Genomic DNA, 18,346 nt, shown 5'->3' with positions numbered 1-18,346 from the left:
CAGGAAGGTCCTGTAGGTGCTAGCACTAAGTCCTGCTTGGCACACACTGAGCATGCCCAGGGCAAGATTTCTCAGTGGAGATTTAGGGTCACATGCTCAGGTATGGCAGCCTCTCATTGGTCCTTCTGGGAAGGTCTTTTACTAGCTGCAGCTATATAAGGCTCGCACGGCCGCACGGCCATGCGCTAGTATCGCTTTCATTTATGTACTTTGCGCCAGTGTGGTCTTGTATGACTGTGTTCAGCGACCTGGCTGAAATAAGCCCCTAGAATGCTGGCACCTCCGGCGAGGAGCTCGTATTCTTGTGTGTTCAGCGACCTGGCTGAAATAAGCCCCTAGAATGCTGGCACCTCCGGCGAGGAGCTTGTATTCTTGTGTGTTCAGGGACCTGGCCGAAATAAGCCCTTAGAATGCTGGCACCTCCGGCAAGGAGTTTCGTGTGCGTGCAAGACCACTGACTGCTCTTGTTTGGACAGTTAGCCTGTGCCTCTGTGGTGTCTAACAGGGCACAGCGCTTTGAGTTCACAGCTGCTCTGTGAAGTAACAGAGTTAGCTAACACTGCCATTAGTTCCGCTATTTGCTAGCAGCAGGTTCTCCTGCACGGTGGACCCCGGGCTGCAAACGCACCTATCCTAATAAAATATATACTTTCATTAGTTGCGTTCCGCTAGCCCTATCATAACACTATGCAGTCTTACCCCATTGTCTAGCCAGACACAGTGTAGCAAAATAAGACTTTTATAGCACTTAAGCACTTTATTTGGGTGTTGGTGGTGGCTTTTTAAAGGAGGTTGTTTGAGGGCCAGGGAGTGACTGCCTACGTTGGGTGGCGGCACCACATTGAACTCTAAGGATGCCAACCTCCACTGCCAGGATGGGCAATCAAGGGTAAGACATTTCCCTATTTCCTTAGGTTATTTTCTATAGTTAATTACCGTATATACTCGAGTATAAGCCGAGATTTTCAGCCCAAATTTTTGGGCTGAAAGTGCCCCCTCGGCTTATACTCGAGTCACGGTCGGTGGGTGAGGGGGAGAGGGCGCTGAGGCATACTCACCTAGTCCCGGCGATCCCGGCGCTCCCCCTGCCCGTCCCACGGTCTTCGGTGCAGCAGCCTCTTCCCCTGTTCAGCGGTCACGTGGGACTGCTCATTAGAGAAATGAATAGGCTGCTCCACCCCCCCATAGGGGCGGAGCCGCCTATTCATTTCTCTAATGAAGCGGTGCCGGTGACCGCTGATAGAGGAAGAGGCTGCGGCACCGAAGACCAGCTGTCCGGGGGAAGGAGCGGGACGCCGGGAGCAGGTAAGTATCGCATATTCACCTGTCCTCGTTCCACACGCCGGGTGTCGCGCCATCTTCCCGGCGTCTCTCCGCACTGACTGTTCAGGTCAGAGGTCGCGATGACGCATATAGTGTGCGCGCCGCCCTCTGCCTGATCAGTCAGTGCGGAGAGACGCCGGGAAGATGGCGCCGAGGAGCTGCAAGCAAGACAGGTGAGTATGTGTTTTATTATTTTATTGCAGCAGCAGCACAGCTATGGGGCAATAATGGACGGTGCAGAGCACTATATGGCACAGCTATCTATGGGGCAACAGTGCAGAGCACTATATGGCACAGCTATCTATGGGGCAACGGTGCAGAGCACTATATGGCACAGCTATCTATGGGGCAATGGTGCAGAGCACTATATGGCACAGCTATGGGGCAACGGTGCAGAGCACTATATGGCATAGCTATTGGGCAAGGGTGCAGAGCACTATATGGCACAGCTATGGGGCAACGGTGCAGAGCACTACAGTGCCTACAAGTAGTATTCAACCCCCTGCAGATTTAGCAGGTTTACACATTTGGAATTAACTTGGCATTGTGACATTTGGACTGTAGATCAGCCTGGAAGTGTGAAATGCACTGCAGCAAAAAAGAATGTTATTTCTTTGTTTATTTTTTTTTTTAAATTGGGAAAAGTATTTTCAGAGGGTCATTTATTATTCAACCCCTCAACCCACCAGAATTCTGTTTGGTTCCCCTTAAGTATTAAGAAGTAGTTCAGGCACAAAGAACAATGAGCTTCATATGTTTGGATTAAGTATCTCTTTTTCCAGCCTTTTCTGACTATTTAAGACCCTCCCCAAACTTGTGAACAGCACTCATACATGGTCAACATGGGGAAGACAAAGGAGCATTCCAAGGCCATCAGAGACAAGATCGTGGAGGGTCACAAGGCTGGAAAGGGGTACAAAACCCTTTCCAAGGAGTTGGGCCTACCTGTCTCCACTGTTGGGAGCATCATCCGGAAGTGGAAGGCTTATGGAACTACTGTTAGCCTTCCACGGCCTGGACAGCCTTTGAAAGTTTCCTCCCGTGCCGAGGCCAGGCTTGTCCGAAGAGTCAAGGCTAACCCAAGGACAACAAGGAAGGAGCTCCGGGAAGATCTCATGGCAGTGGGGACATTGGTTTCAGTCAATACCATAAGTAATGTACTCCACCGCAATGGTCTCCGTTCCAGACGAGCCCGTAAGGTACCTTTACTTTCAAAGCGTCATGTCAAGGCTCATCTACAGTTTGCTCATGATCACTTGGAGGACTCTGAGACTGACTGGTTCAAGGTTCCCTGGTCTGATGAGACCAAGATCGAGATCTTTGGTGCCAACCACACACGTGACGTTTGGAGACTGGATGGCACTGCATACGACCCCAAGAATACCATCCCTACAGTCAAGCATGGTGGTGGCAGCATCATGCTGTGGGGCTGTTTCTCAGCCAAGGGGCCTGGCCATCTGGTCCGCATCCATGGGAAGATGGATAGCACGGCCTACCTGGAGATTTTGGCCCAGAACCTCCGCTCCTCCATCAAGGATCTTAAGATGGGTCGTCATTTCATCTTCCAACAAGACAACGACCCAAAGCACACAGCCAAGAAAACCAAGGCCTGGTTCAAGAGGCAAAAAATCAAGGTGTTGCAGTGGCCTAGTCAATCTCCTGACCTTAACCCAATTGAAAACTTGTGGAAGGAGCTCAAGATTAAAGTCCACATGAGACACCCAAAGAACCTAGATAACTTGGAGAAGATCTGCATGGAGGAGTGGGCCAAGATAATTCCAGAGACCTGTGCCGGCCTGATCAGGTCTTATAAAACACGATTATTAGCTGTAATTGCAAACAAAGGTTATTCCACAAAATATTAAACCTAGGGGTTGAATAATAATTGACCCACACTTTTATGTTTAAAATTTATAAAAATTTAACTGAGCAACAAAACTTTTTGGTTTGTAAGATTTATGCATCTGTTAATAAATCCTGCTCTTGTTTGAAGTTTGAAGGCTCTAACTTATTTGCATCTTATTACACCTGCTAAATCTGCAGGGGGTTGAATACTACTTGTAGGCACTGTATATGGCACAGCTATTGGGCAAGGGTGCAGAGCACTATATGGCACAGCTATCGGGCAACGGTGCAGAGCACTATATGGCACAGCTATGGGGCAACTGTGCAGAGCACTATATATATGGCACAGCTATGGGGCAACGGTGCAGAGCACTATATATATGGCACAGCTATGGGGCAACGGTGCAGAGCATTATATATATGGCACAGCTATGGGGCAATGGTGCAGAGCATTGTATATATGGCACAGCTTTATGTGGAGCATCTATGGGGCCATAATGAACGGTGCAGAGCATTATATGTGGCACAGCTTTATGTGGAGCATCTATGGGGCCATAATGAACGGTATGGAGTATCTATTTTTAATTTTGAAATTCACCAGTACCTGCTGCATTTTCCACCCTAGGCTTATACTCGAGTCAATAAGTTTTCCCAGTTTTTTGTGGCAAAATTAGGGGGGTCGGCTTATACTCGGGTCGGCTTATACTCGAGTATATACGGTAATTGCATTTGACTATACCGACCTGGCATTATATATATTTGCTGTCACCATTCTATTATGCATTGCATTTTTAAACGATTAAAATGAAAAGTTATTTTTAAAGGGTTTTTTCTTTTCTTTAGTTTTCTCTGATTTGATATACCCTTGCTAATATTATTTAGGTTTCCTGTTCTGAATGCTATTAGCATTCAGATTACCCCCATACTTGCAGATTAATAGCATTTTTTTTACGACAGGTTCCCTTTATGTTAACTATAAAGACCAAAACAAATCCATTATACAGCTTGCTATAATTTCCATAAACAACCCATGTGATCAATATAGCAGGATCGAGGCAGAAATCACAATTTTGGCAGGCGTGAGGCAAGAGAATGAAGGACCACCTGAAAAAAATGTTTAATCGATATTACTAAAATAGGAAGAGTTCGTACTAGACAATAGTAATTTACCTTTTACTAATTACTACCTTTGTTTGCAGTCATCAGAACGTTTTTAGAATCCTATGATTTTACTTTTTCCTTTATTTAGTCTCCTTTGTTGGTTATCAATGTCTAGCCCATCACATCTGCCAGTGTTTCGCTCTTTCTTTAGTGATATAGATATAATCCCGATCTCCATCTGTTACCTAGTAACTACTTATAATTTTAATAAAGTTTCTCACTGAGAAAGAGACTCCCAGGTGCAAATTTTGACCTTCTACAGTTATAATATCACACTAGCATTTTGAATTTAATAACTCGCATTCTCTCAGAAGTTTCAGCTTTGTATTGAAAGTTTAACATTCAACTTAGACTAAAGTTTTACAGATTTAAATTAAATAACTTTTTTTTTACGAATTTGGGCCTTTCCACGAGTGTATGGAAGTAGATATTGAAAACTATTCAAAGTAGCTCTTTTGTTAAAAAAATGGTGTCTCTAGTGGCCCATTTCCACCTCTAAAGCAGAAGCAATTGTACATTATGATGATCTATTGGACTGCAAGGGGCCCATATATTGCTTATGCACCTGGGCCGTCTTCTATATCTGTCCGACAAGGGGAAGTGGTTATCGTCTAAGCCAGGGGTGGGGAATCTTTTTTTTTTCTGCCAAGGGCCATTTGGATATTTATACCATCCTTCGAGGGCCCTACAAACTCCGCCTACGAAGTTCATCCTTGCTGTGGCACTGGTGTCAGGACGTAATCTTTCATTGCATGCCCTTCAGTGTTCGGTAGTGAATGCTGTATGTGTGTGCTAACAGAGCAAGAAGAAATTAATGAGCCGGTGGCAATTAAAATACACCTCCCTGCCCAAGAATGCGGTCCCTGAGAATGTGCTTGGGGGCCTGATGAAAGGTCATCAAGGTCCGTAAATGGCCCTAGTTGCTGAGGTTCCCCACCCCTGCTTTAAGCCAATGTTCAACCCTTTAGCAAGCTTTCAAACATAACTACAGATATAACCAAACCAGAGTCTCCTTAGTCATAAAGCAAGGTTCATTAAAGGGTGGAACATTGACACATAGTGGAGGAAAGCTAATTTGCATACCCTTTTCCCAGGGAGCTTTGCCTGACGGTAATACTTCCCACGCCAGCTGGTGGTTTTCACAAGAAGAAAGAGTATCCCTCTAGACAATATTCGATACCATGACACTAATTGACTTTCATTGAAATTAACAATGTGTTACTGTGATGTCCATATAACATATGGACAAGATTAATGATGGTAGACGGTATATTTTTCTATCGAATGATGTTCTATCCATTTATTGAGCCCAGTTTTTTCCTTGCTCCAAATACCATGCCTACAATACACAGCTATAGAATTGAATAATAAAATACAATCTGCCTGCAGTAGCCATTTATAGGGGTTGTCTCATTTTATCAAATTAGTTGAATTGTAAATTGCTTGTGGAAACAAGTAACTTTGCTATTTCCCTCTTAACAAAATCCTCATTTTGCACTAGAATTAAGGGATTTTGAATTTTAGAGTTTACAGCCCAAGATTACCAGCCACCTCAGAGGTAGCCAGTTTCCTCTGCCATGAGTGTGCACTTGGTACTCTTTATTATACAGTTTTCAAGCGCTGCATTAAAGTTGGCTTTATCCAGCCAGCTTCAGTTTCCATGCATGCCCTTGATACTGCAAAGGTAAATCTGCCTCTGCTAGCAAAATGGGAAAGCGCAGTTTGGGTGGATGGCTCAGCGATGCCACGGTACCTGATTGTAAGTCACTAGGAGTGCACTGCCATTTAACAAGCAAAAATCCATGAGGCAAGGGAGTGATTTGCTCCCGATCACTGAAAGTGAGACAACCCCTTTAAGAGTCAGGAGGGTTAAAATGGAGTGAGATGGTTAAATAGTTGCATAGTTAATATTTCTTCTCAAAATGCAGCCAAGCCTTTTTTGAAACCATCAACAGTATGCCACTGTGACCAGCTCCTGAGGTAGACTATTCCACAGATGAATAGCTGGTATTGTGAAGAAGCCTTGTCTCCTCTGGAGATTGAACCTTTCTTTCTCCAGATGGAGGGAGTGTTCCCTTGTATTTTGATGGGGTTTTACATGAAACAGCTTTTGATCATACTTTTTGTATGCACTTGTTCAACTTAGCTATGTTCCCCCTTAGATGTCTCTTCTTAAGACTAAATAAATCCAATTATTTTAGCCTTTTCTCATTACTGACATCTTCTATGCTTCTTATCAGTGGTGTGGCTCTTTTTTGTACTTTTTCTATCTCCAGGGCATTCTTTCTCTGAACTGGTGCGCAGAGGTGAATTGCATATTCCAGATGAGGTTTCACTAACGCTTTGTAAAGTTCTCTCTCTCGCTCTACCTCTCTCCCCCCTACTTTAATCTCCCTCCATCTCCTTCCTTCTCCCTCTGCTTCTCTCTTCCCCTTCTTCCTCCCCCTTCTTCCTATCTCTGCTTCTCTCTCTCTCCTCTCCCTCCCTCTCTCTCCCGATCCCTCTCTTTGTCTCTCCCACTCTCTGCTTCTCTGTCTCATTCTTCCTCCCTCTCTCTCTTACTCTCCCTCTTACTCCTCTCTCTCGCATTCCTTTTCCTTCCCCTTTCCCTGCCTCTCTGCTTCTCTCTCCCTCCTTCTTCCTCCCTCTCTGCTTCTCTCTCCTTCCCTCTTTCTCCCTCTTACTCCTCTCTCTCTCCTACACGCCACCACGGACTTCCCGTGAACACTGCACTGGACTTCAGCAGAAAGTCCGTACTCGGTGTTTAGACCCGAACAGTGGCTGTCCGGTATTAAAGTCGAACATTTCTGTCTCTACCCATTATTTGTATGAGAAGGAAAAAGAGAGATCTGAGATCTAAATGTAGCTCAAACTCTATTAAAATTGCATTTTGGAATAGGTCAACTAAGAATGTTTAGACCTAGCTATGAAATAATGGGTATACTTTAAAGGAAAACTGTCACCCCCAAAATCGAAGGTGAGCTAAGCCTACCGGCATCAGGGGCTTATCTACAGCATTCTGTAATGCTGTAGATAAGCCCCCGAGGTATCCTGAAAGATGAGAAAAAGAGGTTAGATTATACTCACCCAGGGGCGGTCCCACTGCGGTCCGGTCCAAAGGGCGTCGCGGTCCGGTCCGGGGCCTCCCATCTTCAAAGGATGACGTCCTCATCTTGTCTTCACGCTGCAGCTCCGGTGTAGGCGTACTTTATCTGCCCTGTTGAGGGCAGTGCAAAGTACTGCAGTGCACAGGTGCTAGGAAAGGCAGACAAAGTACGCCTGCGCCGGAGCTGCAGCGTGAAGACAAGATGAGGACGTCATCCTTTGAAGATGGGAGGCCCCGGACCGGACCGCGACGCCGATCAGATCGAACCGCAGCGGGACCGCCCCTGGGTGAGTATAATCTAACCTCTTTTTATCATCTTTCAGGATACATCGGGGGCTTATCTACAGCATTACAGAATGCTGTAGATAAGCCCCTGATGCCTGTGGGCTTAGCTTACCTTCGATTTTGGGGGTGACAGGTTCCCTTTAAGAAGGATCCATTTGAATATATCCTCTTTGCAAGATTTACTTTCAAATCAGAAAAAGAGACGTCTTTCTTTCTTTTCATATCGTATATCTTCTTCGTGGTACTGTAGCTTTTCTCTTTTTTACATTTAAAATGTATGAAACGGAGAAACACCAGATTGTATTTTTTTCATGTAGTGAATTTACATTACCATAAGGGATTACATATGGCATACAGCATCTATATCATTAATTTTTAATTGTTACCATCTAATCACTTTTGAAACTGAAAAGTAAAGCAAACACTAGAGTTTCCCAACTAAAATACATTAAGAATGTGCAAGAACTTATTTAATGTTCTTGAGGCACAATTTAATATTGGTCAAAAATTAATAGCATATTGCTTAATTGGGAAAAGATGGACAAAAGTTATTTACATAGGACCGATCATCACTCCTGGCATTTTGTATTTTAGCAAATAAAAATTTTCCAAATAATCGGGCATTCTTTAGTAAAACTCTGTGTTGTGCCTTTCCTCAGTTAATTCCCCAGATAAATTGGGTGTTACCGTTAGTGGTGCGTTTCTGTACTGTCTTATCAGTGCTCTTTGGAGAGTGTCAGTCTTGATAGGGCACACTCCCAACTGATAGCAACCAGTAGTCAATTCATACAATTACTGGAGGAAGAACAGAGTAAGGGTACTGTCTCACAGTGGCACTTTTGTCGCTACGACGGTACGATCCGTGACGTTCCAGCGATATCCATACGATATCGCTGTGTCTGACACGCAGCAGCGATCAGGGACCCTGCTGAGAATCGTACGTCGTAGCAGATCGTTTGGAACTTTCTTTCGTCGCTGGATCTCCCGCTGTCATCGCTGGATCGTTGTGTGTGACACCGATCCAACGATGCGTTCGCTTGTAACCAAGGTAAACATCGGGTTACTAAGCGCAGGGCCGCGCTTAGTAACCCGATGTTTACCCTGGTTACCATCGTAAAAGTAAAAAAACAAACAAACAGTACATTCTCACATTCCGGTGTCCGTCAGGTCCCTTGCAGTCTGCTTCCCGGACTGACTGACTGCCGGCCATAAAGTAAGAGCAGAGCACAGCGGTGACGTCACCGCTGTGCTGTGCTTTCACTTTACGGCGGCACTCAGTCAGTCCGGGAAGCAGACGGCAAGGGACCTGACGGACACCGGAATGTGAGTATGTACTGTTTTTTTTTTTTTTTACTTTTACGATGGTAACCAGGGTAAACATCGGGTTACTAAGCGCGGCCCTGCGCTTAGTAACCCGATGTTTACCCTGGTTACCCGGGACCTCGGCATCGTTGGTCGCTGGAGAGGTGTCTGTGTGACAGCTCCCCAGCGACCACACAACGACTTTCCAACGATCACGGCCAGGTCGTATCGCTGGTCGTGATCGTTGGAAAGTTGCAGAGTGTGACAGTACCCTTAGGCTACTTTCACACTAGCGTTGTTGGCTGTACGTCACAATGCATCATTTAGGAGAAAAAACGCATCCTGCAAAGTTGCCCGCAGGATGCTATTTTCCCCATAGACTAACATTAGCGACGCATTGCGACGTATGGCCACACGTCGCAACCGTCGTGCGACGGTTGCGTTGTGTTTTGGCGGACCGTCGGCACAAAAAAACGTTACATGTAACGTTTTTTGTGCGTCAAGTCCGCCATTTTCGACCGCGCATGCGCAGCCAAAACTCCGCCCCCTCCTCCCCGGACATTACAATGGGGCAGCGGAAGCATCGTAAGACTGCTTCCGCTGCCCACGTTGGGCATTTCTTTCACAACGCGCGTCGGCACGTCGGGCAGACGCATAGCGACGGCCCCGTGCTGATGCTAGTGTGAAAGCAGCCTAATGGAACAACATAGGGTGTTTTTTTTTTTTTTTAGAAACAACACTGTAGAATTGCTTGGCATATGAAATACAAGTAACTACTAAATCAGATATAGCAGGAGTGGTGACAGTTCTTGAAAAAAGGAAGGTTAGCTCTCCTAGGCCCCTTTCACACATCAGTTTTTTGCCGTCAGTCACAATCCGTTGGCTTGACGGATTGACGGATCCATCGCAGATTGTGAAAAACTGATGCGACGGATCCGTTTTTTTGGATGGATCTGACTAGCGAATCTGGCTAATTGGATCGGAGCATGCTCAGTTACAAAAACAGAATCCGTCGCCGGATTCCGTCATTTGACAGATCCGGTGCCCATAGGCTTTCATTCCAGCAAACGATGGTTGGCGACTGATCTGTCGCTGTCCGATTTTTCAACACGCACAAAAAATGTTACTTTGTCCGTTGTCTCCGGCCGCCAAACAATTTTCGACGGTTCCGGCGAACGATGGATGAAACGTGAGGCAGTCCATTGCAATCTCGCTAATACAAGTCTATGAGAAAAAAACAGATCCAGCGGCATCAGTCGCCGGATCCGTTTTTTTTCAAAATTCGACAGATTGCTACTGATAGCAAAATACTGATGTGTGAAAGGGGCCTAAGAGGTTCAGGATTCAGATTGTACAGAAATCTTGTAGTATTCCAAGTCCTAGAGATATAATAAAAATCCAGCCAGAGATTCCTTAAAAAACATCCCATCCACTTTGCTGAAACTGTAAGTCTCTGCGTTATTTTATGCAGAGTCAAAAACTAATTAAAAAGTTTTTGATTCGTTTTTTAAAATTCGCCTATACTTAACTCTAAGGAGTTTATCCCTAAGGTGACGAATACCGTCCTAAAATGCTCAATTCAATGACCTTAAAAAATTTCTTACCATTCTCTCGCTTCCATTGCTCGGGTTTATTTATTTGTACAGTTGTGTCATGACACGTGACAAATCTGGGCTGATTATGGGCCACTGAAGTGGTATAGTCACAATGGCTGGCTGTCCTATTCACATGACTTGTATGGAAACCCGTCATCCTCCAGGCACACAATAACCTCAACAGCAATCTGAGCAAGAAAACTTTGATGAATTTTCATTGTGAGTATACTGTGATTGTTGGTGTTAAGCGCAATTTACATATTCTTTTTCAATGCCAGAGAGACCATGTTAAATATTAAATTAATATTTATATTATTATAGGTTATAGCAGACAACTGATTGGGAATGACAATCGCAGTGTATGGCTAGAACCGTAATAAATACAACCTCATTAATCTCATTAAACTTCTTTCCTCTTTGTAGTGCAGTGATGTGCACAGGAAGCCACCAGAGATCATACATAGATTTTTACATCTGCATGGTTGCTTCTTCGTGCAGTTCTTGTGGGAGACACTTCATCCCCCGTTGGATTAAACAATTATTCATTTATTTATTTGCAAATGGTCATTTTTAACAAAACTAACAACACAAAAAAAACTACTTATAATGATGTTTTCAGCTTTAAAGAGAACCTGTCATGAAGATTATACATGTGAAAATAAAGGTATGGCCATATTGGCGCTGTTATGCTGATTCAATAGGTATCATCAGGGAAGAAATCCGCATGGTGGTTGCTGGCTAATCATTAGAGGTTTGCCTTTTCTAAGCTTTCGGTGCATTGGGGCAGTACTATGGGTCGGAACTGTGGCTAGAGTCTTCGACTCTGCCCTGGCCCCTCGTCCTGCCTCTGGTGTATCTTCCTTTTAAATTTCATGCCAGCACCATCCTAGCCATGGGCGGCGCATGCGCAGATTAATCTCACAGGAGTCTTCAGGAAAATGGTGATGGCGGCTGCGCATGCGCAAATTTAGATCTGGGCTCAATAACAAGCCAAGATCTCAGTCTGCACATACGCTGCTACTGGCATCATGTTACTAAAGACCGCCGGAAGGTCAATCTGCGCATGCGTCTCCAGTGGAATCATTCTACTGAAGACCGATAGGAGTTTGAGCAGAGCCATAGACCCTCCCCACAGTCTTTCCCCACAGTCCCACCCCACAGTCCCACCCCACAGTCCCACCCCACAGTCTCGCCCCACAGTCCCACCCCACAGTCTCGCCCCACAGTCCCGCCCCACAGTCCTGCCCCACACTCCCACCCCACAGTCCCTCCTCACAGTCCTGCCCCACAGTGCTGCCCTACAGTCCCACCCCACAGTCCCACCCCACAGTCTCGCCCCACAGTCTCACCCCACAGTCCTGCCCCACAGTCCTGCCCTACAGTCCCACCCCACAGTCCTGCCCCACAGTCCTGCCCTACAGTCCCACCCCACAGTCCCACCCCACAGTCTCGCCCCACAGTCTCACCCCACAGTCCCACCCCACAGTCTCGCCCCACAGTCTCACCCCACAGTCCTGCCCCACAGTCCTGCCTCACAGTCCCGCCCCAAAGCACCAAAAACTTATGAAACTCAAACTTCAAAGGCTGATTAAACAACAACCAGGCTGCGGATTTCTTCACTGAAGGTATGTGTTGAATCTGTATGGTGCCATTATCACCATACCTTTTACTTTTAACATGCATAATCCTGATGACAGGTTCTCTTTAATATCTAGCATGAAGTGATTAGTATCTTAGCCATCAGATAGTGTAGAAGTATACTAAAATGGTCTTTTAGGAGGTTTTTTTCTATTATATTGTTTTATGACTAGACTTAGATGTTATGAGGCAGTTGTTTTATTTTTTTGTCACTTTTTGTTCATGTTATCAAAAAAGTTAAAAAATTAAGGTAAAACTTTTTTCAATAGGTCATAATAGTCACACAAAATATTCATTGAATTTAGATTTCTGTTTTATTTATTCTTTTTGCATTTTGTTAATTGATAAAAAATAAGCTATAAACATTTGTATTTTTGACAGCATTGTTATTTTACAGCATTTTTCCATAACTTATTCTTATTCTTCACAATTCCTCTACTAAGGACTTTTATAATGACGCATTTAGTAATTATTAATTAATTAAAGGGAATCTGTCTCCAGGTTTTTACTACATCTGAGAGCATCATGATATAGGGGCAGAGACTCTGATTCCAGTGATGTATCACTTTCTGGGCTGCTTCCTGCAGTTGTGATAAAATCAGTGTTTTATCGCTGCAGATCTAGCAGTTCTCTGAATACGGAGCTCTTTATAACCCCGCCCACACCACTGATTGGCAGCTTTCTGTATACACTGTGCATAGGCAGAAAGCTACCAATCAATGGTGGGGACAGAGTGATACAGAGCTCTTGAATATGGGGGACTACATATCAAGGTTTACTAGTCCTTTAATGATAATCTCATGCTGATAATACTGTGATTTTATCAAAAGTACAGCAAGCATCCCAGTGTGTGACACATTGCTGAAAATAGGCGTCTCTGTTTCAACATCATAATGCTCTCAGATTAGTTGTCAAAAATCTAGTGACAGATTCCCTTTAACTAACCTCAAATTTTTATATAGGAGTTTTCTACATTTTTATCTCTAGGTCATTTGGATTTGTTGTTTTTTTCTTTGTACTGTGAATTGTGGCAACAATAAATTATTCTAAATCTGTATTTTTTTTAATTTTACAGAGCGATTCCATTCCTCAAGATGACTTTACACCAGATTTATACAGAGTTTTCGTAAATAACCTATGTCCCCGGATGGAGATGAATAATATATTTTCAGAATTGTAAGAAACTTTTACATTTTTCACACTTACATAAAAGCTGAGTGATAAAATAAATTTGTGATGATATAACCCTGTATAATGCATATATATATAAAGTAGATATCATTACAGTTTGTCATAAAAGCATATAAAGAAGCATACAAACTAATATATTTAATGCAAGCCATTATGTGTCTGAATAAATGTAACTTCACACAATGGACCTTCAAGGAGTTTGTATGTTCTCCCCATGTTTGCGAGGGTTTCCTCCGGGATCTCCGGTTGCCTCCCACACTCCAAAGACATACTGATAGGGAATCTAGATTGTGAGCCCCATCGGGGACAGCGACAATGATGTCTGTAAAGTTCTGTGGAATAAGATGGTGCTATATAAGCAAAGCATAATAAATTAAAAAAAATAATACAATACAGCAAAAATTGCCATGATCCAAATGCCAGTTCATTTTAGAGTGACAAATGTCAGCGTCTTATCAGGGACAATGAGGAGAATCACAGCCACTGCTCGCCAGGCTGTAGTATTGTATACTATTATAAGGTGGCTTTTTGTATAGAGGGTCCCCCTCGATTTTGAGAGTCAGAGGTTAAAGGGGTAATATAACATAAAGAAGCTTTTAGTTTTGCGACCATGAAACTCAAGCAGTTGTATTATACTTTTGTAAAGTTTTTCTGTCTGATATTAAAACTAGCATTTTATGTTTAGCTCAAATCTTATCCTTTTCCCAATATTTGCATTGGCGCATGTGGGGGTATGGGGTGAATTCAGTAGATGCCAGCTGGGTTTCACAATTGGCATCTTTTCGTAATAGCAGAGAGCGAAGCTAGCTCCGATTGCTGTTGTTTAACCATTTAGATGCTGCTGTCAAACTCCAACAGCGGCAATAAAATGGGCACTGGCACCCATCGGCTCCCCCGTGACGTAATCATTGGATTCTGATTAGTGGCCATGGCAGACAGGGTCCTAGTGAAGGCTTTTGGAGCTGCCTTCTTAATTTCGCTGTTAAGTCAAGCCCCTGTTTGGGCTTTACAGGACAACATAAATTTCACTATGTACTAAAATATTGTAGCATTGAACAATCTAAGAATGGCAAGTTCATGTGTCCTATGGCAACAAAAAAGTAAAGCGAAAAAAAGAACATTTAAAATAAACTTAAATAGTGAAATCTCCTTCTTGTTCATTTTAAAAAATGAAAAAGAAAACACTTAAAGAACACAAAAAGCACATTTGTTACTGCCATGTCCACAAAAGATAAGTCTCTCAAAATAAAGCCATCAGCTTGCCACTCAGAAAAGAAGCCTTCACACAGCTCTATCAGCAAAAAAATGTAAAAGTTTCAGGTTTCAGAAAATGGCGACACAGGTCATTTGTACCTCAAAATGAATGAAGTAAAAACAAAATAATTGCAGAATTTCCTTTTTCAACACACCTAGGGGGCGAGGCATGAAAGTGTTTTGCACCAAAAAATTTGCATAAAACCCTATGAATAATGTGATGACACAGAAGGGGTCAGCTGGCCCGAGACACATTGACCAGGGCTCAGCACACTGAATGCCCGCTCTCCTTTCCCATGGGCATAATACTACTCAGACAACACGAGGTGAGGGTAAAATAGGGTGGTAATATTTTATTGAACCACAAAACAACAAAATGTAGAACAGTCCCAGCAAAATACCCAAAATGGTTCAAAATTACAGAGTCATAATAATAATAATCTTTATTTTTAAATAGCGCTAACATATTCCACAGTACTTTACAGTTTGCACACATTATCATCGGTGTCCCCGTTGGGGCTCACAATCTTTAGTTCCCTATCAGTATGTCTTTGGAGCGTGGGAGGAAACTGGAGAACCCAGAGGAAACCCACTCACACATGGGGAGAACATACAAACTCCTTGCAGATGTAGTCCTTGGTGGGATTTGAACCCAGGACCCCAGCGTTGCAAGGCTGCAGTGTTAACCACTGAGCCACCATGCCGCACTGTGTGAGTCTCGTGCTTCCACTGACTCACCGGCCATTAGAGCAGCTGCATCTCCAGAGCTTCCAGGGCCGACTACCCTGTCCTATGACACCCACAGAGAGGAGGTAACAACAAGCTTAGGAATCTGACAGTCCATTGAGGCACGTTGCCAGGTGACACACAACTTGGCTTCTCCGAACGTCTGCATGGAGTCAGGTGACCATTGGGTCTCAATCCTTGCTTTCCGGCAAGACAATGACTCAAAACATACAGCCGAGGCAACAAAGGAGTGGCTCAAAAAGAAGCACATTAAGGTCATGGAGTGGCCTAGCCAATCTCCAGACCTTAATCCCATAGAAAATGGAGGGAATTGAAGCTCCAAGTTGCCAAGCGACAGCCATGTGCGCAAACCTCATCATCAACTACAAAAAATGTCTGACTGCTGTGCTTGCCAACAAGGGTTTTGCCACCAAGTATTAAGTCTTGTTTGCCAGAGGGATCAATTACTTATTTCTCACTGCAAAATGCAAATAAATGTATATAATTTATACAATGTTATTTTCTGGATTTTATTTGTGATATTCTATCGCTCAATGTTAAAATTACCCTACCCTTAAAATTATAGACTGTTCATGTCAAGCTTACAAAATCAGCAAAGGATCAAATAATTATTTCCTTCACTGTATATTATTCTCTGAAATGCTGGAGCATTTCAGAGAATAATATACTTGGCTGCAATTGTGCAGCCAGGCCGCGATTCATGCTACACGTGGTTTGGGCAGCAAGGAGTACCCGACAGGTTCCCTTTAACGAATGTTTGTATATCTGCCATGTAATATCCATGCTGGTTTGCTGAGTTTGGATTTGTAATGTCCCACCCTTTCGCCAAGTTTCATATCACACTTGTATAATTAGGAGTGAATTATTCTGCTGGGCCTTCTCTTCTTTGGCATTCAGCCTGTACCCTGAGTAAAGTGTATTATGCTAATTATTATTATTCCCTACTATTTCCAATTATATATTTGCTTACTTTGCTGTTTTTCAGTGGCACAAAAAGTAAATCATACCTCAGTGTTGACCAGATGACAGAATTCATTAACTGCAAGCAGCGGGATCCACGGCTAAATGAAATTCTGTATCCACCACTAAAACAGGAACAAGTCCAGCTCCTAATTGAGAAATATGAGCCTAACAGCAGCCTGGCATCTAAAGGTGAGAGCATTATATGTCAGCAGCAGATATTGCACAGATGTACAGTATGTGATCCTGCAGATACCAGCATCGCTGTAGGAAACACTGTGCGTCCAAGGTGCTGGGAATCACTAACAACCCAGGATTTTGTGTAGAGTTGCATGCAGTGTCGGACTGGGGTGCCAAGGGCCCTCCAGTAACATCACCTACATGCAAATATGACTTTACCCTCAATCCCAAATGTCTATAGAATAACCTGGGTATATTGTTAAATGAATAAGATGCTGCCTTTGTCTGTATATAGTAAATCAAGGGTATTTTTCCAGGTACTGCTAATATAAGAGACTGGTGGACCACTTTTGAATTGGGGCCCACCAGAGGATTCTCCTGTTCTCCTGTGGGCCAGTCCAAGCCTGCTTGTATATGATTAGGACTTACAGGTATACAAAGAGGAAAGGCGGACATACAGCAAAGGATAAGATGCGAACCCATTTTGGTGCTGTGGGACAGGAAGGGTAGGGAAGGCATGATTTCGGCCAGGGGTGCACATTTTTTGGTCCAAAGACCACATTGTCATACTGAACCAATCCCAAGGGTCGCAATGAAAATTAAAAGGGGTGTTACGTTCTGTGACATGTGCAGTATATAGAAAGTATACACCATACATTTATGTTAGGGGTAATTTCTTCTTACAGGAGTCCTAACTTCACCAATCAGCACTCTTATGGTACGGTCACACAGAGGTTTTTTTCACAAGGATTTAGAAAAAAATTCTGCACCGAAACAAACATAAGAAAAAACACTTTAAATACTCTTCGATTAAGCTTCATTTTAAAGCTGCAGTTTTTTCACGTTATTTCAAGCATTTACCATTAAAATCAATCAGAAGCATTTTTTTTTTGCATACAGTTTACAGTAAAATCCACTTCTAAATCCTTGTCAAGACTGTGTGAATATATCCTAATGCGAAAAAAGTCATAAACGCACACGGCTTTTGTTAAGGGTTTTGTGCTTACTGCCTAATGTTTCAGAACTTCCATAAACTACAGTGAAGCGAGCACAGACATGGAGGCCATTCACATACTACTTTGGGGAGTGCATAACGGATTATGAGACCCCCTACTCCTGATGGATGAGGCATCCAGAAACGTCCACACAGGGCACCATTAGTACGTGTCAGTCCCTGCTCCTCCGCTGCTGACACTTCTCTATATGTGGCTGAACGCATATAGTTAACCTGTCAGACAAGCATTTTTCTCTCTGTGCACTTTTTCTGTGCGCCACAGAACACTGGGACTGGAAGTTACAGTAACTCTCCGCCGCCTGCGCAGAGCAAAATTGCATTCAGTGACCTCAGAAGGGTGAGACAGTTCAAAGGAGCGATGGCAGGCAGAGTGCACAGGCGCAGGTTTTCCGACTGCGCACCTGACGTAACAGGCACATAGTGAAGAGACTGGAGGAGCAAGCTAGTATAATGAAGAGAGGAGGCAGCATTCTCTTCCGGGCAGCTTACGCTCCATAGCCTGGAAGAAATAATTAACATAAAGCAATAAAAGTGATAAAAGATGATTTTTTACAGACCAAGGCATCATCCATGAGGCATACAGGTATGACTAGTTTCCGTTGTCTACAACCTCTATGGCCCCTGACCAAAACGCGCGTCAGGGTGGAGGCATACTGGTGTCTATATCCCACAAGGTATATACACATCTTTGTTGCATATTTATGCTGTTTGGCACTATTTCACCTGTATCCTCAATACTTTTTA

General features: G+C 43.6%; 1 protein-coding gene across 1 annotated transcript in view; it reads left to right on the top strand.

Moving 5' to 3' along the window:
• PLCB1 (phospholipase C beta 1) overlaps window positions 1–18,346 on the top strand; it is a 1,010,585-nt gene that overhangs the window by 609,093 nt on the left and 383,146 nt on the right. The window contains exons 8-9 of the mRNA XM_077282634.1: window positions 13,331–13,431; window positions 16,433–16,599. Coding sequence (XP_077138749.1) covers window positions 13,331–13,431; window positions 16,433–16,599 — 268 coding nt within the window. The remainder of the gene's footprint in view (window positions 1–13,330; window positions 13,432–16,432; window positions 16,600–18,346) is intronic.

Source organism: Ranitomeya variabilis, chromosome 2, assembly GCF_051348905.1.
Source record: "Ranitomeya variabilis isolate aRanVar5 chromosome 2, aRanVar5.hap1, whole genome shotgun sequence".
NCBI classification, from domain to species: domain Eukaryota; kingdom Metazoa; phylum Chordata; class Amphibia; order Anura; family Dendrobatidae; genus Ranitomeya; species Ranitomeya variabilis.
The sequence above is the reverse complement of the archived record's forward strand: the minus strand, read 5'-3'. Positions and strand labels throughout refer to the sequence as shown.